The 21,034-nt window shown below is 39.9% G+C and overlaps 1 protein-coding gene across 3 annotated transcripts in view; it reads right to left on the reverse strand.

Annotated features, from left to right (window-relative positions):
- The window catches only part of PTPRG (protein tyrosine phosphatase receptor type G), a 403,269-nt gene that overhangs the window by 116,934 nt on the left and 265,301 nt on the right, over positions 1 to 21,034 (reverse strand). For all 3 annotated transcript variants that reach the window (XM_069966943.1, XM_069966945.1, XM_069966944.1), the window contains exons 7-8: positions 14,776 to 14,933; positions 10,898 to 11,087 (exon numbers count right to left, since the gene is read on the reverse strand). In XM_069966943.1, coding sequence (XP_069823044.1) covers positions 10,898 to 11,087; positions 14,776 to 14,933 — 348 coding nt within the window. The remainder of the gene's footprint in view (positions 1 to 10,897; positions 11,088 to 14,775; positions 14,934 to 21,034) is intronic.

Raw genomic sequence — 21,034 nt, forward strand, 5'->3', positions numbered from 1 at the left:
CACTCATTTATTCGATGGTCTAGCCGCGTAAAAGGGACTTTATTAGATATCCTGCTGTAGCTTCCCTCTTAGACATTACTGCAGTTATTATCAAGTCAAGGCTATAGGAAACTTGTGCCATCCTTAACTGAACTTTCCTAAAAATACATCGTCCCCATTCAATATAAAAGAACTATCACTATGCAAAAAGACTCAGCTGAGTTGTGGAAAATCCAACAGGATGGAAGGTGAGCAAAAGGTGCAAGTGACTCTGCCATAGGCAACAGATTCACTACGAAAGTTAAATGGGTTTTTTCATCTCAGTGAGCAATAAAATATTGTTAGGAACCCCATTTATGATTGGTGGGGTCTGAGTTCCCAGTCTTGAGAAGAAAAGGATGCAGCAATGTTTTATTTCTTCATTCCACTCTAAGTTTTCCCTAGCCACAAAGATGTGCAGGGAAATGTAGCTAGCTCACTAGCTTTAATAGGGCCATGCTGCAGTTTTTTTCATATGGGTTAGCCAGCAGGACTGCCACACAAAAGGAAAAACAGTACAGGAAATGCAACGCTAAAACAAAGCTGTATGATTGTCATGGTCAAGATTGGTAGAACCCTAAAGATGAAAACCTCTCTAATGATGTCAATATAATATCACTTTATAAGATGGGAGACCATTATTCAAGGTCATAGGGTCATATTCCCCTATTATTTTAGATATAAAATAATCTATGACTATGGTTTGTCGAGAGTCCAACTTCTCAAACCCCTACCGACTATAAGAACGAAGGGGATCTAGCCCTACCATACTATTGTGCAACCTTCACTGTTTACCCCTACACAGCCGTGTGGCTGGGAGCATTGCTGTACAAGAAAAATACTAGAAGAGGCAGCAGTACACCAGTGCTGTGTCTTGTTCATTCCTACGACAGGAAGAGGTCCCAGAGGTCAAACCCCACCGATTACCAATTACAAAGTGATGGGAAATTTCACTTGATGGCAAAATCCAATTTAATGTCTTAAACATTATAATAAATACTGTATATAATCATAAAACTAATTCATAAAAGCCAAAAATTCTGAAATAACGTGTTACGGTGTCTTTAACTCTAGTAGGAGAGTGTTTGAAGCTATGAATGATTGAATAAATGAAGATATTGCTATGCTGTTCTGTATCAGACTCTTCACCAAGGGAAATTCAATGTTTATGATGAATATTTTCCCTGCTTTTTGCTCTCTCTCCCGAGGTTTCTGTCTGTCGGTAGAGAACGTCTTGGAGGGAAGCTACACAGGATTCAGGAAGACGTGTGGCAGCTGAGTACCTTGCATTTCCTTGAGGTCATCCACCTAATCATATTTAGAATTCAACAGAACAAGTAAAACTGATCAAATCAACTCCGCGACCATACATTATTAAAATATATTGACTTTTTGGGTCATTATGGAGGGCTGCGGCAGATTCATAATATATGAGCATAATGTACACTATTATTTATCTAATGAATAAAACGCGCTGGCTTGCTCTTCCCCGCACTGAATCAAGATATATTACGCTTAACCAACGCGATGATGACATTCTCTCGACGCGTGGATAACAGGCAGTGTTTGGAGCGGTAGTGCCAGCCTCAATGGCTCGGTAATCACATACTCTGACGCGTCGGTGCCGAGCATTTGCAAGTTTTAGCATACTAAGCAAGCATTTGATAAACAGCGTGCCAAGTTCATCCATGGCTTGCACTGAAAAGATGCGGAGACACTCGAAAAACAAGTTATTTGCTTACTAGCTTAGGTCACGCTGCACGGCAAACATGCATACTGATGTCTAATGTAATCCACTGCACTGCATGAGAGAAATTGAAATGGAGACCAATATTATTATCGGTAGAAGGGCTATACAGCTTTATTATGCAGCGAGTACATAAAGTGCCCATAAAAAAATTTCACACTCTTTGGACTTTTATATTCTACTGTTTACAAAATATGGAATAAAGTGAGAAAATCTCGACAAACTGAATTGGCTCCAATGCAAAAAATTAACCACATAATAAGCAACTTCATAAATATGCATTTCAAGTCGGTGTTTAGCAGCGTTGCCTTAAGCAGTAAATACAGTCTAGAATCTGTGTGAAGAGACTTCTACAAGTTGCACACGTACTTAGTACAATTTGTCAAATTCCCATTTCATGGGGCCTATATAGCTCAAGCTTAAAGAGGATGAGAAATATTGCCATCAGAAGTATTGCGCTTAGTTGCAGATATCTTTGAACATTATGGCTTGTTTGACGTAGTTGAAAAATGGGCAGAATACCCGGACTGTCCATAGTTATACTGAACCAAACTATTATCATTATAGTGCTCTATGATGCTGTTCGGTATCATATTACTAATTCTTAATGACAGTAAATCAGATGCCCAGATGTGGTCCCCTGGATAGCGATTCATATGCCATGTTTCTGCTATAAACTACTGTAGGAGACAGATCAGATCTTAAGAAATTAATTACATTAATTCTTAAAAAAATCCCATTTAGAAAGTGCACTGGATAACCATATGGTATTAAGGGCATGCTGTGTTTTCATTAAATTATATTACGCTCTATTGCGTACAGTTTTGATGCAGTTTTCATCATTCACTTAAGTGGGAAACAAAGCATGTAAATTACAATAAGTGCAACTTAAGGCTGGGTTCACACTACGTATATTTGAGGCTGTATGTTTGAGGCTGTATAGCAACCAAAACAAGCAGTGGATTGAAAACACAGAAAGGCTCTGTTCACATAATGTTGTAATTGAGTGGATGGCCGTCATTTAATGGCAAATATGTGCTGTTATTTTAAAACAATGGCTGTTGTATTGAAATAATGGAAGTTATTTACCGTTATATGGCGGCCATCCACTCAATTACAACATTATGTGAACAGATCCTTTCTGTGTTTTCAATCCACTCACTTTTGGTTGCTATGAGGACCTGACATGAGGACCAAATACAGCCTCAAATATACATAGTGTGAACCCAGCCTTAACATGTAATACTGCAACAGTGTTTCTTATTGATAGTTCTAGGAAAATGTTCCCTAAACCGCTGCTTTAAGGATTTAAAAAAAAAACAAAAACAAAAACAAAAAAACAGCATGCCAATTACTATAATGTGATGGCACTAGAGATGAGCACAACATGACCATGCTCGATTCCGATCATTCGGCATTTGAATACTGGTGGCTGAAGAGGTCGGATGCAACATTAGGGAGTCCGGGAAAACATGGATAAGCTGTTAAACTACAATTCCCATCATGCTAAAGCTTTGACTGTCCAGGCATGAGGGGAACTAGTTTTGCAACAGCTGGAGGGCCAAAGGTTCCCCATCCCTGGTGTAGGCTATTGGCTGTCCTCCATTGCAATTTACTGGTTCTCTTTTCTTTGGCTGATGTCTACTTTGGTGGGTATGCAGGGTTGACAGAAAATGGCTATGTGCATGTTGCAGCCATTAGAGGTAGTACAGTAGTATCGTGGGCATAAACACAGCTGTGCCTGGTGCATTGGTATGACATGTTGAGGTAGAGAGTGGCCTTTCAGAGACCCATAACGGCAGGTAATGTAGTGGAAACTCCTTCAAAGTTTAATACCTAGATCAACTGTGTAGGTAGTGCATGTAGGGTCATGGCACTGTATAATAAAACAACTTGTTTAACTACATCATCTGTGTTTTACTCAGGGGCCCCTCTTACAGTCTTATACAAATGTATCCCTATGAACAACACTTACTAAAACCACCTAATCAAGTATGAAAAGAGAAAGACGGCTTCTGCGCTGCTGTCCAAATCACTATAGCTTGTCTGTTATTTAAAGGGATTAGTTAAATTACCTCATTCTATGCTAGGATTTATGCTATTAATCCATGGGAAAGTAACACTATTACTAGCCATCTTATGTTACACTGTAGAACTGTACAATGGAAAAACAGTCTACTTCATGAGGTCCTTGCAGGGAACCGTATCCAGGATTAGAAAAAAAAACATGGTTCCCTTCTTACACACACACACACTATTACATCGGCCCATAACTTGTACCTGGCATGCAGATTGACTTTAATGACCTGAATGCCGCTGCCACTAGAAACAGGAGTGGCGCAGTATAGAGAACAATAATCCTGGATAACCTCTCTAGGCAGCAGATACCATTATTATGCTTATATGCTTATATATTATATGCTTATATGCTTTCCCCATGGAGAAGCAGTAAGAGAACTGGGTGCTGCAAGTAGCATTGAGTGAACTGTATGAAAGTGTTCGGTTTTGGCAACGTCTTCGAACCCCAACACACACCATTTAACTTCCTGTGTCTGGAAAAGATTGAGGTAGCCCAGGGTGCGAGAGAAACGGCAGCAGATCGTTGTTATCTTAGTTGTTTGTCTTTCAACATGTTGAAAGACAATGATCAGCCAACATCATTCATGTCGGCCGATCGTTGCCTTCTATCACACAAAACGATTATCGGCCTTAATGGTCGATAATCAGCCAAATAATGCCAGTATCTGCTTGATGTTATAGGACCTTAACTATATCTTTCAAAGGAATTATCTACTGTAGGTCTAGAAACAGATCCATCCCCCACTCGTATTGCACAGTGGCTAGCATTGTTGCCTTGCAGAACCAAGGTCCTGGGTTCCCGAGTTCAAATGCCACCAAGGACAATGCATACAGGGAGTTTGCATGTTCCCTCTTTGTTTTACTCTACAGCATCATGATTAATTCAGAATTTACATTGTGAGTTCCCATAGGGACATGGACCCATGTGAGTGACGACAATCTTTGTACAGCACTGTGGAATATGTTGGTACTATATAAATAAAGGTCCTGTATATCTTTAAGGTAAAAAAGGACATTGAATTGTGTATTTAATCCAAGAGTGATCTGTGGCAGAGCGATGTGTGTTACTCCTGTCCGCCAGTGTCAGATGAGTTAAATGAGAGCTTGTCTCACCATTTCCCAAACCTCACTTCCCAGATCTTGTGTTTTCCGTGCCCTCGCTGTGAACCATGTCTGGTATTTATGCGGCTTCTACAAGTACCCGGGGCCTCAATATATTTTGCTCGGGGAAAACGTACAAACTGAAGCATGGGATCAACTTTCCAAAATGAACTTGATGCCGACACCCAAAGGGACAGAGCACGAAGCGTTATGTCACTGCTCTCGGTGAGAGACCCAGAATGCAACCTTTTGAAGAGGTGATTGATGGCACGGCGGCAATAACTTTACTATGAGATATGGTTTCATTTATGATGTCAGGCTGGGTGAAATAGTGAATGTGAACTAAATTGCCTCTCTTGAATAGCGCTGTACCTTTGACTTCAGATCAATAGTTGGAACATTGCCTTAGCCGTGAAACATGTCGAAAAAAACCCTCATGTCTAGTGTAAATGACTTCAAAGGGACCAAGGCAGCTAAATTGACTATTATGTTGGATTAACCTAGTGCACTAAATAGGGGAAACATTAACATCCTAGGTGCGGACTGAAATATCCCTCTTATTGATCAGAAATCAAAATTCTTTAAACTCAAACACAGGGAACTTACATCTGCTGCAGTGGCCGCCATAGGCTGCAGGAATCATCACAAATCCAATATTAATGGTTGCAACACAGAGTGTTAGGCAGAAGGCAACGTGCATCATGCACATTAACACATTGCTGTATAAATCATCCACCACTTACACGCCTTCATTTATTTCCTGTTTCTTAGAAGGAGCAGAGATTGACACTTTACTTGTATGTGCACCCTTAGAAAAACGCTCAAGCCAAAAGTGATAGACTGTGAAACCCTAGTGCATAGCCTGAGGGTGGCGCTACATACACCACTTCATTAGACTTCTCACCAGTGTCACCAGGCCGATGCCAAATCAGACGACTTCAGCAGGACTGACCAATAGCTTATTGCCATCTCTCCTGACAGAGAAGGGTCAGACATGTTGAATTTTTAACTGGCCATTTTTTCACAGAGAGATAAGCCACTGGCAGCAGCTTAGCCATCCATAGGCAACACATAAATGTTCCGCTATGCTGATAGGGAGATAGAGGGTGATATAGATCTCTATTGGAAATTCTGCTAAGATTGGTCATTTGAAATTTGACCAATCCTGCTCTCCCATGACATAAGTCAGGAAGCCACCACACACATTAGAAACTTGGCTGATCCCATCAAAACAAATAGGTTTAGATGACTTCTCTCTTATGGGGCCTTTGCTCTGTGAATACAAAACATGTACTAAATAAACACCTATAAACCCATCCGGTACTAATATATAAAAAAAAAATGAGAGGAAAACTCACTTATATATACAAAGAACTTTATTGGAAATCATCGCACATAAAAAAAGGGAAAGGGAAAAAAAGAGAATAAAAACCAAGACCTGGGAGGTGGGAGACCATACAAGAGGACAGGTATATGTTACAAATAAAGTGCAAGTGCAGATATTAGGTACAGATAACATAGCTCATTGCAGCCAGGTTGTAAAACAGTAACAAAGTGCAAGTACTAAAATATATTCCGAACCACAGGCTGTATAGCTGAATCTTAACCAAAATGTTAGCAAGTTCACACAAACAAGGTTACCCGGGAGTAAAATTCTCAAAGCCTCAGGCCTCCCAACTCACACTCCTCCAACGTCGTTTTGCTATTGGCTTCTTCAGGGAGTGGACATGTACTAATCCTAAGTTACATGTACTAATCCTAAGATACATCCTATGTATCTGTCCAGAGCAGCATTTGTAATTCTGCAGGCTTCACGTCTTAAATCTCCCAGGTTCACAATACAGCAGCACAGAACTCTGTCAGACCCTAACCCCCTATTCCGGATATAGGAAAAAAGTTTTTTTTTAATATTGTAAAACTCTCAATGTCCATAACAAAACAGGAAATAATAATAATAAAAAAAAAAAAAAAAAATGAATCAAAATAAAGTGTGCAGGCTTTGCTCTGGTTGGACTCAGAAACGTGCCCTCTGCTGCAAAGCCTATTCTCTTCTATTATAAGAATACTTAACAGACCTGCACTATTGCATAAACAACTGTGAACTATATTGGGCATGCTATGAGATCATAAAATGGATAAAAATGCAATTATAATTACAATATAATAAAGCCAAGCACAGAAAACCACGTGTCCCGGTGCTAGCCTAATACCTGCCGAGACAATCATGTCGGCATAAACAGTATTCTCAATCCTCCAGCAAATATGAGGTTAAACTGAACGTGGAGTCAAATTCAGCATATGGATTTAATGCATCAGTAAGGTAAAAGGTCAGAGGCACAGTAAATGCTGATAAACGGCTAGAGTCTCCGGGCTTCTCCTCCAGTTTCAGGTGGAGTGTACTTGTTTGGCTCGGAGGAAATCTTACAGAAAAGGTCAGTGAATGCCCTGTCTTGTAACAGAGCACAAACCCTGCACCAGAACAAATTGGTGGCCTCCAGGCTCCATCCAGAGCTATGTGCACTCCGCAGTGTCTACATACCACTCTATCAACCGCTAAATGAGAAAAAGAGGTCAAGGATTGTGACTGACAAGGGTTAAATCCCAAAATGTATCATAGATCAAGACTAGTTATACTGGCATACACAGCATTCTAGGTTACTGCAGCTCATTTACGCAATAAAAGCAGAGCCACAGTAACCTAAGATGGCCACCATACGGTATATGTCGCTCGGTTTCAACTTGTATGGCCCTCAGGTTATTGGACTAACACTGATTAAATATGATAGGTCATTAACGTTTTTGCCCAGAAAATCACCTTCCATCCCTTTCGTCAACCTCTAAAACTGCCAGATAAGTCCTTTTCAATGTATTTCTGATGTCTGTCACAAGTATATAGCAACAGGTGCCATTCAATGGGCCAAACAAAGTGATCTAGTAACTCTAATTTAGCAGGAATAATTACTAGGTACTAATCATATATATAGAAAGAATGGCACCATCAATGCATTAAACCACTGTATACTGTGGCATCGCATTCTTGGCAGGATGCCGACAGATACCCGTAATGGAAATGCAATGTGAACCTACCCTAGGATCTGCTAAATTGACGCTTACCAAACCTATTAGATGGATCGATGCAGCAATGGCTACACAGACCTTGTAAGTGATGTCCGGGCAGCCGGGCCTTGCTGGTATTTCAGCATATATGGAAAATAATAGTTTTATACTTGCCTCTCCAGTCTCACCTGTGTCCTTCTGTTTATTTCCTGCAGCTGCTGCTGGCACTTCTGAAGCCATCCCTGCAGTGACAGGTCACTCGGACAATCACAGGCCAAGATGGGACAGCAATGCAGCCAATGATTGGCTGAGCAGGCTTCCACTACATAGACGGGTTAGGAAGAGTCAGTGGCAACTGCAGTAAGCGACAAAATGCCAGGAGAACAGTGGGGAAGCCTGGAGGTAAGTAATAACTTTATTATTTTCAATACTTTTTCATCAGCCACCAATCGCACACCTCCTATTTCATGGAGCGAAGCACGGCAGTTGGCCGATGATTAGAAATCTCGCTAAGAGACAGCGCTCAGCTGACGATTGACTCCTTGGATGATTGTTGTCTTGGGGCTATACTGTAGCTGCCCGATTCTGCCTTATTGGGGCAATAATCACCCCGTGTAATTGGGCCATTAGATGGGCAGATTACTGTCTGTTCACAAGCACCGACGAGCTATATAGAACTCTATGAATGCTCTTTGAAAGGACCATGTACATGGCATGAATATAAGCCTAGGTTTTTTGTGCCATTGTTCACTTCCACTGTAGGCAGCACATCTTTTTACATGGAAAAATATGCTACCAATAAATGATTCTTATGGTTACATAAACAATAAGAAATAATAACCATGTAAAAAACGGGTTCCTTCACCTTAGTATTAAAAAAATAAAGTAAAATTATATATATTCTGTTGTTAGGGTTTTGGTTACTGCGTTTAACCCTTGTGTATTACTGCAAATTTTATAGGAAGCCAAATAATATTTTTTTTAGAATACAAAAGGAAACTGCTATGAACCGCTCTTGAGCTCCCCATGGGGATTTGCGCCCAGGACCCAGGTATATACCCCTTCACTTTCTTTAAAAAGGGGGCTGTGAAATCTCAAGTATATTTCAGTATGTGGCCCAACAGTGCCAATTACCCACGTAACATAAAGAGATTAAGATCATCTATTTGAGGTTCATTAAGGGAAAGACAATTCCCAGTCACAAACAAGTCGTATTTTTCTTTTAATTCACGTGAATGGGCAGAAACAATCAATGTGCTTGTGCTTGTAATAATTACAGCTATTGGCACAATGTGATATAAACTATTTAGGTAACCGGACCAAATTAGCTCTTCTCTCTCGCTCTCCGTTCACGATGCAAAAGCCATAGTCCAGAAGATGCCAAACAATGTCATAATGACAAAATTGTTGGTTCGGTTCTGGCTACTTTGGCCTGGGAACACCTGAAAGATTCTGGGCCGCTGAACAAAAGTGCTTTTATCTCCCTTTCAGATGCACAAATGTATTTGTAATGGAATTGGCTAGGACTTCAGAAACACAGACCAAATGAAATGAACATAGAAATGCAACTCGAGTGTGCAATTCAAAAGGATGTTTTAACTCAAATTAGAAACATTCCGCAAATTCTGGAAGAAAAACAGAAGCAAAACCCCTGACTATATACATCTGAAGCTATGGAAGCTATTCATACTTGAGCACATCTGTTGCCCATCAGGAATACTGTAAGTAGCATGAACTGGTGTTTAAGAGGATATTATGTGCTGCAACGGAAAAAAGAAAAAAAAAATATGATGATGGCATTTTGATGTTAAAGAGGTAAAAGGAAAGCTGGAAAGCAGTATAATGCAATATAGTTATACAATGATAATTTAAAAAGGCATAAAATGCTAAATCAAGATTCTACCAAAAAAACTATTTAAAAAAAGTTGTTAAAACATTTGTGTCCCTATCCTTGCCTTCTTCATATTCTGCTCTAATAGTTATCAGAAGGGATGGGGCTACTGGGCCATGGGCATGGATGTGTTACAGATCCATGAGGTATGGATCTATAGTCAATGTTCATACGCTGATATGAGATCGTAATGCATGTCTATGTGGCTCAACCTGTATATGGTGGAATATATGTGCAAGACATATTGCAATGCAGTATGCCATATTATTATAATATTTTTATTTTTTTTATTTTTTTATTTAGAAGCAATACCCTAGAATAGAATGTCATGTTTCAGGAAAACACCCTAAAGAAGGGATGGGGAACCTTCCGCCCTCCAGCTGTTGCAAAACTACAATTCCCATCATGTCTGGAAGGCCAAAGCTAAGGCTTTGGCTGTCCAGGCATGATGGGAATTGTAGTTTTGGCAATAGCTTGAGGGCCGAAGGTTCCCCATCTATGCCCTAAAGCTTCATAGAGAGCGTCTTTTGGTTGTGTAATATGTGACCCAACAAATACCACAAATCTAGCTTTCCTGGGTATATAGACTTTTTTTTCTAGTTTGGTCTCCACCTGAAACACTGCCTAGACATTGATATTGTAAATCAGACCAGTGTGTCAAGAATTATGACCCCATAGAAAGGGATCTAATAATTTATATGTTAAGGTGCCATATAAAACAGTATGTAAGGTCTTTACAATAAATAGAACAATAAAAATCCTCCTATTTAAGATGCTTGATGTGAGGAGCACCAAACCACAAACTAATGTGGGGTAAACAAGTGTCAAGCTTCACATTTTTCCCCACAAATCTGTGAGATATTTACACATCTGTGAGATAATGTTGACTAAAACTGGATCTGTGTGCCCTTTTGTCGTAGCTACATTTTAATTAGACACGTCTTTTATAGAGTCCTAAACTAAAAAGAACACACCAACGGTCTACAACATGTGAAATACTTTACCTTTCGAAGCTTCTGTGCCAAAAAGATCCAAGTCGTCAGACATGTCTTGGGTCCAAGCGTCTTTCACCGCAGACTTATACACGACCCTATCATTTAGGGGCTGTTTTGGCCTGAAGTTGTTCCTCAAATAATCCACGGACTTGACATGGTCCTGCTGCTCCGTGGTAAATATGGAATAGAAAGCTTCCAGCTGAAACCACAAATTACAGAGAAGAGTTAAATACTATCCATTTATACACTGCATTATTTATAGCAGCTCACCAGGACATGGATGATGGGATATGTTTTCTGCATCCAAGAGCTACATCGAAAACATATCCGCCCCTTGGAAGGAATTCCACAGGGACTGAACAACCTGAGAAGTCTATAGGTTAAAAAAATACTCACAAACGTAATAAGCCTAAGTAAGGCTAGGGTAGGATAAAGTTGGTGGACCTTAAAGCAGAACCTATTTACTCTTTTGATGTTTCTATTGTTCCTACATGCTGGTTAGATTTTCATTTGTGAAAACATGCAGTCATTGTCAACTTCTGACCACTTGGGGCATTGCTTATAATGGGAGTTGAAACTTAACTCTTAATTTACTACAGTGCTGAAAAAAAAAAGTCTCTCTTAACATACATGAAACTTAGCAACAAGAAAGTACAATTTTTTTTCCCCAACAAATTTTCAAAAATTTTTTTTTTAGTATAGCCTTCCCTCTGAGCTACAGTGTACATAATAAATACATTTTGTATATTAAGCCCATATTAAAGGGAGCTTGTCACAACATACGTGCTGTTTGAATCACAAGTCACCTTGGTGGCTTCTATCTGCCCTGCTGGCCTTGCATTATAGATCTCTGACTCAACGATGACTGGCTCAACTTGTGGTGCAGGTAGTATAAAAGGGATGACAGGTTCCCTTTATTGCGAATGTACCACCAGGTATATCGCTATAGGCTTTTTACATCAGACTGGCACAGTCCCTTTTATGAACCGCTGCCTATTTTCCCACGTACTGCAGCAGTCTATTCCTGAGCACCAGCTGGGCAGGGAGCACTGGGGATGAGTCTGTCGGCCCGCAGTGTGACAATCTCCCCTCCCCTCTGTGATGCGCCTCCATTGATTCTAATGGAGCCGCATCACAGAGGGGAGGGGGTTCTTCACACTGGGGGGGGGGGGGCTCATTGCTTCATACCCGGCTGATTCTCGGAAATAGACTATCGCCATGCGCGGGAACCAGGTGGTGGTTAACAACAACAAACAAACAAACAAAAAAAAGACAGCACTACTGGCAGTATCAGTGCCGGTCTGTTGAATTAAAAAGCCCAGAGTGATATATTGTACCTGGTTGTACATTCACTTTAAAGCTTTTGCATCATTGTTGCCTTACAATTTGGTTTCTGAATATGTCGTCTCATAGTGAAGCACTAATGTGTTCATTCAATAGGTTTATCTGAACAGTTAATGTAGTAAAGATGTATAAATAAGGCCAAACATTGTAGGATTCAGATAAGTCAACCAGTTTACACCCTGCCCGGGTTCTACTCCAGGAATGCCCTGAATAGTACGGTCAGTAAGGGGAATCACGTCATCTGGGCAGTCCCTGGCAGCCTCGTCCTCTTCTACCAGTCCCAGTTTGGAAATAGGGAGTGATGTACCAATCAAGGCAGGTGGGACAGGGAGAAACTGCTGGAGGCCGCTCCAATAAGACTTATAGTTCAGGCAGCATTAAAATGATGACAAGTACATTTCAATGCAAATTATCACCACACAAGAACATTTCGACTGTTGGCAGTTAAGGTATGCATATTGCTTATATGCACATAGTGTATAAGCATCGACTTCTATAGGATAAAAGGAAACCTAAAGCAAAAACTTAAGGGTATACATGAAAGCGCTTACTACCCAACACAGAAACCATTCATCTATCATTGTTGTAGATGAAGGTTTCATCAAGCGAATACATATTTGATATTTATGGTCTCGATTTGTAATAAATAATTATTGCCTTTAAACCCAAATCCATAAAAATAATATCATCATCATACCCAATGGCCAATAATTTCTGGTGCACAATCAATAATGCAGCAGGAACATCTGGTAAATTCACTTTATATACAGAAAGGGGGAAAAAAAAAAAAAGATCTGCTGTGTCGTTTTTGCACCTTTGTGTGCTCGCATGATTTGCGCTGTGACTCTCAGCCTCTCCTGATACAGCGCTGAGCCAAGCAAACAGATGGAGCTGTACAATCACGTAAGAACATGCAGTATTAAAATCTGTCTGCCTGTATACAGGTGATATGGACACCATCTGAAAACTGTGTGTGTGGGGGGGGGGGGGAGGGGAACATTCTGCCAGTAGGTCAATGAACACGCTATATCTTTATCAGGTGAAGGAATGAGTGACAGAAAAAGAAACAAAAAAAAACAAACAATGAAAACACTGAGAAAAAAAACAATTGTCTTTGAATCCGGTCAGGTAAAGACGAGACATTTGTTTTCTTCATGTTTTAGCAAGAATATTGGAAAGTTTGAGACCTGTCCCTTTACTGACAACTATCATTCTAATAATCTATACTTAAGAGTAAGGAGAGGGAGATAAAACATATGAAGAATATTCTTTTTACCCTTTAGATTAAAAAATACACACACACACATATTCTATATAATATATATATATATATATATATATATATATATATATATATATATATATATATATATATATATATATATATATATATACACATATATATATACACACACATACATACACACATACACATATATGCACAAAAAAAAAAGCATACGCCATGTGCCAGGAAGCAAGAAAGAAAGATGAAATGCATAGCTCCAACTTGTATATGAAGGATCAGGCATTTTTTAGACTCCTACTTCTTTTTCATGTTGCTGTGGTAAGATGGAAGCTACTATTATACAAAACATAAATAAAAAGATATAGAAGTCAAAATGGAAAAAAAAAAAAAAAGAGATAGAAATTTGTATTTTTACACTTAGATATGGTATCTCTCTCCTTAACTTCTCCATGTTCTGTTCTATTGGAAGGGAAGAGGCTATTGTCCCATGCAAACAGATGTCTCATACATATATGTGGACCGACAAATATTGCTATGACTAGACCTATCGTCTTGCTTGGTCTTCATCTTTCCCTAGAGCACTGCCTTCACATAGATATCGTGTGGTGCCTATGGCGTGAGGCATCTGATCCTGAGACACTGTACACATCAGTAGTAAGCAAGTTATTCACAATAAATATGGGAATAAGAGTCCTTTTACATGAGAAGGTATTTCAATTGCCCTAACATCGCTGCATCAAACCCAAAAACTAAGGTGGGGTCACCATGCTGGGCAGTCATTCCCTCTGTTTGCTTCCATTACAGTCCCCGTAGTGAGTTCTATGAACCTGCTTAGGTTTCCCATCATTCAATAGGAAGGTATGTGGCTCTTACCTGTCTGGATCCTTATTTTTTGTTAGGTTATTGCCTATTGTACAGAAGCCTTAAAGGGGTTATACAGGAGTACAAAAACATGGCTATTTAACCCCGTTAAGGTGGCCAAATGGCTTCTGGCCAAACATTCGTTCAGCTAACAGTTGAGTTTCCCGATATCCTTAAACACACATTCGCCACGGCCAAACTTTCATAAGTTCCCAATGGGTAGAGAAAAGGTGAGCCTTTGCCGGACAGTTCTGGCAGAGGTTTATCTCACTGATAACAATGTGCCCAACCCTTCTCTTCCCAACATGCCGGGAAACAGCCACAGGCCCCCATACACATTGGTCAGTCAGTTGGTACCTTTACAGAACACACACGTGTTGCACTAGCATCACATAGACTTATCCTGATAAAATATCTATTAAAAGACACAACTTACCTGCTGATAAGAGATGGGCACAGGTCTGCTAAACACCACCCACTCCACAATCTCACTACATGGAGGTGTTGTTAGGGATCCTGTATATCGGTAAAAACTACCTAAAGAGGCTGGCAGTAAATCTCTCAAGATAAATGGATCCAGAAAGGTTTCTTTTTCTGAAAGGGAAAAAAAAAAAAAAAAGATAATAGTTTAGAGTTATATTTGTTGCATTCTATGGGTTATCATTACATATTATCGTCTTAACCAAGTGAGTGTTAAACAGATGTCACCACGTTTAATAAATGCAAATATGCAGAGAAAAGTTAGTCACTCTCCGCTGAATAATTTATATCCCTATGGTATGCCGAGCATTTATATGAAGATAAAGTTAACCCTGCCTATACGTAAAGAGGAGATTTCTATGCAGTGGTGCTGGTTGTATTATTAAAGAAGTTGTCCAGCTAAAATCTTTTTCTTTCAAATCAACTGGTGTCAGAAAGTTATATAGATTTGTAATTTATTTCTAAAAAAAAAATCTCAAGTCTTCCCTTATTTACCAGCTACTGTATGTCCTGCAGGAAATGTTTTATTTTCCGTCTGACACAGTGCTCTCTGCTGACATCTCTGGCCGAGACTGGAACTGTCCAGAGCAGCAGCAAATTCCCATAGAAAACCTTTCCTGCTCTGGACAGTTCCTGTCTCGGCCAGAGATGTCAGCAGAGTGTGTCAGACTGAAAATAAAACATTTCCAGCATGACATACAGCAGCTGGTAAGTACTGGAAGACTTGAGATTTTTTAATAGAAGTCAATTACAAATCTATACAACTTTCTGACACCAGTTGATTTGAAAGAAAAAACTTTTCGCTAGACAACACATGCACAGTACTATGTCCCCATTGGGGTTTACAAACTAATTTCCCTATCTGGGACTAACTTCGTGGACGCCAATTAACCTAAGAATTATTTATTTCCATTTAACAGCTGGACCCAATCCTGTTCCTATACCACTATATAGCTGACCCTCAGCACAAGGCGAAGGCAATGGAGGCCTTCAGCAAGCTGTATCACAATGACTTGACAAATAGGAATCACTAGAAGAACTAATGCAGCCCACGAAGACGCTGTCAAATGGCAGCTGATTCCGATCATCAAGGGGAATGTAGTAGCTGCCAGGTGACATCTGTTCCTTCCATTTACATAGAAAACAACAGCTGTCAGATGACAACCGCTCCAGCAAAAACCCTAGAACCGAGACGTTGTCAGATAACAGCAGCTCCTGTGATATCACAGAGCGGATAGAAGAGGACCGCCGCGCGTTTTCGCACAGATCGATGTAAGAAAAAAGTCATTTCATTGCCCTGCAACAGGTGGAAAAGCATAAAGTATACCATCCAAGGAGTGGGGACTTCTCATAGCGACATCCCTGTGATAGAGTCCCCACCAAAGAAATCAATATCCAGTTAAGGTAAGTATGATTCAAGAGATTTGCTACAATACAGCATTATTCAGGGCCGAGGCGGCACTCGACATATATATTCAGAGATCTGCAGGAAATCAAACAACATTTCTTTGGACATCTTCACTGAATAACATATTCTGTTCAATTTTTATCTATCTCTGCAAAGGAAACACGACTGCAATAGTAATAGAGCCAGAAGACAGGCTGTAAACTCCTTGTCAGAGAAGGAGCCGAAAGGATAACACATTAACTCATATAAGCCATTAGGAAGGAGAAGAGTCGAGATTTACTGTACTCTAAGACTATGAGGGATATGACAGCGAGAACAAAATCAAACGATAGTGAAGCACTTCAAGGGGATATACGAGATTGGAAAAATACAGCAGCGCCACTCTGTCCTCAGTCTGCGTGCGGTATTGCAGCTCAGTTCCATTAATATAAATAGAGCAGAGTTGTAAGATATACATATACAATCTGAGGGCAGGTGTCACGCTGTTTTTAGAAGAAAGCAGCCGTGTTTTTTGGATCCCGGATAACCCATTTTTAGGCCAAATTTCTCGCTGACTCAGCTTAACAGCTGTTAGGGCCAGGGAACACATGGTACCTTCCACATATCTGTCTGTGCTTCCATACAAATATTTTCTCCTCTGGTGCAAAGTCTTAAAATGGCCCCTAAAGTGCTAAGGGCTATAATACCTCTTGCTCTGCCTCTCATTACTACCCCTGGGATGGGGAACATTTGGCCCTCCAGCTGTTGCAATTGCAAAACTACAAATCCAGTCATACCAGGATAGCAAAAGCTAAAGTTATGTCCTGAGGATGAAAGTAGTTTTTCCTACCGTGATCATCAGCATAAATTGTTGTTTGTTGCTTAAAAATTCATATAATAATGAAGCAGTTTGGTGCACTGGGGGCTGAACTACCCCAAGCAGTTTGGTGCACTCCTCTGTTCTGACCACACTGCCCCTCCTAATCAATATGCAGTGCAGTGACCAGCGACAGAGTGCACCAACCTTATATTCATTAAAATAGCAAGGGGCAGATTGGTGCACTGAGGGCAGTAGTCCCGCCCCCAGTGCACCAAACCACTAAATTAGCATAAGGATTAAACTACAAAACTGAACAAAAACTGTGCTTTATCGGGACATAACAGCAGGTTAGTCGCATCTAAGAAAGAAAGGGGGGGGGGGGTCAAACTGATAACTCATGTCCTACTACATGCTATGTGTATAAGAACTGTCTGAGTGCTATACAACCTGAAACTTTCTTTAGTTTGTGTTTGGCGACATTAGACCTGCTATTGTCTTACAGTCTGGACACAGAGCTGCTCAAACAGCTACTGCAGACTGTGAATGAAGCCGCACTGTAAGGAGGGATGATGTCAAGCATGAATCATCAATTTACCATTATACTGTATATTGTTTACTTGAGACCAGGAGAAAATATAAAGAGACTGTCAGCGGTTTTCTGCTGTCCTATCAAAAGGTAGTATAAACTAGAGACAGAGAAGCTGAACAGAATGATGTATCATTTACGTTGTTCTGTGCAGCTGATCTAGAGATCTCCTCCTGAATAACATGGACAATATGTAGTCCTCTCCTTTATGTACATAAGCTCAGTAGTCCTGGATATTCATGAGAAGCAGAAAACTCCACCCACGAGCTGCTGATTGGCAGTTATCTATCCATGCTGTGTATAGGTAGTGAACTGTCAATTAGCAGCTGGAAGGTTAGGGGAAGGGGTGTAGCAAGAATCCTGTTCTCCTGCATATTAGGAGAACAGCTGAACAGAATGATGTAAGTAATACACCAATCTGTTCAGCATTTCAGTCACTTGTTTATGCTACCCTTATTTAAAGGCATCATACACTTACTCACAGATTTCCTTTAAGGGGCTGAAGACTGGTGGTGATGCCCTCAACCATAGATCAATAAAAATGCTTACAGTGGATCACTTGGCATTGAACTTTGTCAATTTGCTATATGGCAGAATTTAAAAAACAAAACAAAACAACAAAAAAAAAAACATTGTAAAGCCAAACAATTTATTCCATGCTTCTAGCGGGGAAATCTCTTAAAGTATGCTTACAATACTTTTTCCTGCAAGTCATTTTTCATGTAAAAAAATAAACCAAACACAGCATGCCCTTTTCTTTAAAGTATTATTTCCCCCCCATAGACCTATATAGATTATCGTATTCCTACATAGGGTGCGCTCACACATACAGAATCTGCAGCAGATTTGATGGGGCAGATTTGAATCCGCAGCAGATTTGATAGCCCAGAGTTACTTTGCATTGAATCTGCAACTTCAAATGGGCGCCATCAAATCTGCTACAGATCCTGTACGTGTGAACGCACCCTTAAAGGGTTACTCCAGAGACAAACTATATTTCTAATACAGAAAAAAACGATACATTTGTTTTAATAATCTACAAATGCACTTTGGTGTTCTCGAAGAAGGGCAGCACAAGCCCCTCTAAAAGGGATATTCCACCCCAAAAAACCTTGAGGAAGCTGAGTGTGTCAGTAGCACTGCAGACAAATCACAGTGTAACAGGGTGAGCAGTAGAAGTGTTGATCTTTGTTCATTTGCTACAGGGTGCCATGGCTGCAAGCTTCAGACACACACAGTTTTCCCATCTGTAATATCTATTTTCAGGCTAATATACTTTAGAACAGACAGCAAGGAAGGCTCAATATTGATATGTAACTGTGCCAAGATCGAGGCTTGAGGAGCCCTGCAGTTCCTGAAACAGACATTTTGAGCCATTTTGGCAGCAGAGAAGTTGTGTCATCCCTATCTATCTATCTATCTAGTTTTGTTTAGTACCACGTCTGTCCATGGGTTGTGTCTAGTATTACATAATGGTTTCAATAAAGTGAATGAGGCCGACATATAATATAACAGGAAACCTGTGGACATATGTGGCACAGTTTCCAGAAGAAAGCAGTCAGTTTTTCTGACAACCCCTTTGAATGGTATATCAAAGACAGTAAAACGAGGCATTCTAAGCAGAACCATGTAAATAACTTATTTCAACACCATAAAGCACATCTGTATAACTATATGTAATACATACTAATCCCGAACAATGAGTCTTCTAGATCATTAAAAAGCATTGTGTAACGTGTCCCCCATGTTGCGATTCTCTATAGGAGAATTACAAAGCTTATGTACCCAGTGTAACACAGAGAAGGTACAGAAGTCCTCGCCATATGCCGACAGTATCGTTTTTTAATAATTAATTGTTCATCAAAGTGATAGAAGAACAGGAATGCTAAATTCAAAGTTATTCAAATTCCAGACATGAATAATGGATGATTTTCATATTAAATACACAGTGTATTAAGCAGTCTACATTTCATTTCATTCTGTCCTTTAGTTTAACTATTTGGGAGAACATTATGACTGACAGACTGGTAAGACAATTACAATGTAATAGGACAATACACGTTTCCTGATTTTAACAATTAGAGGTTGTCCAAATAAACAAACAAAATAAAATGTATCTAATTGAACTTACTTAAAGGGGTTATCCAGGATTAGAGGGAGTAAACAAACAAACAAAAAAAACAAAAATGCAGCTTCTATTAAAAAAACAAAAAAAAAAAAAAAAAAAAAAAAAAAAAAAACAGCGCCACCCCTGTGGTCAGGTTGTATGTGGTATTACAGTTTAGCTTCATTCCCCTTAAAGGAATTGAGCTGCAAAACCACAGAGTACTAAGTAGTGTTGTTTTTGGAAGAAAGCAGCCATGGATAAGCCCTTTAACACTATGGACTATATGGGTTTTTCATTGTCATATTACTTGCTTTCCAAAAGGCCTATTAGAAAAGTCATCCAACACAGCTGCTTTCTTGTGGTATTGCAGCTTCATTCCATTGAAGTGAATGGAGCAGAGTCTTTAAGGGGTTATCCAGTTCAGGTGTGGTTTGCAATTAAACTAAATGGAACCTGCATCCAAAGTGGAGACAAGAGTTGTGTTGTCTCTGGAAGAAACTGGAAATGTTTTTCTAATGCTGGATAACCCCTTTAAATACCGCTCACACCCTGAGGACAGGTGTGGCACTCTGATAGAAAGCCGCTATGTTTTCCTAATTCTTGATAATCCCTTTAAAATGCAATGTATCAGAAAACGACCTGTTCAGTGGCATAGCTACCATGGAGGCAGACCACGCAGCGGCTATGAGGCCTGTGCAGCAGGGGGGCTTGGGCCCCTCTGGTGTACTTTCATGGTACTAGTGGCCACCCAGTGGCTCTCACAAAACCTGCAACAAATCTGACACTTATCCATGTGTTAACATACCAAACTATGAAAAGCTGCACTATATGTATGAAAAGTAATAAAACGTACAAGACATTGATTTCTTAGAGCATATATACACCTATTTTGTATCACTTCAGGTCCTAAAAATTAAGTTGTGGTCCAGACTGCAAAACAAAAACTTAAAATAAAAATTAAAAAAAAGTAGAATATACAATAAGCTCAGTTCACAGGTGAATTTTATCGCTCTAACAATTTAGGAAAATGTTAATCTGTTATGACAAGAGGAGTAAAAACCAAACGCTTCACAGCTTCACGTTCTCTCTTATTTTGATTCTCCAAGAGGCAACACAAATAGAGTCTGAAGTGAGAATGTAAAACGTGTGATAAAAAGAGGAGTCGTTTATAACAACTCCTGAATAAACGCTGCACTACGCTACACATCAATGAATGACAGATACGAGGATATGGGTGTGTCCTCACCTGTGTGCAAAGCGGCCTCGCTGCAACAACACCATATCAGAAGGTACAACCCTGGGAGATGTGATACAC

The sequence above is a fragment of the Dendropsophus ebraccatus genome, chromosome 4, assembly GCF_027789765.1.
Source record: "Dendropsophus ebraccatus isolate aDenEbr1 chromosome 4, aDenEbr1.pat, whole genome shotgun sequence".
NCBI classification, from domain to species: domain Eukaryota; kingdom Metazoa; phylum Chordata; class Amphibia; order Anura; family Hylidae; genus Dendropsophus; species Dendropsophus ebraccatus.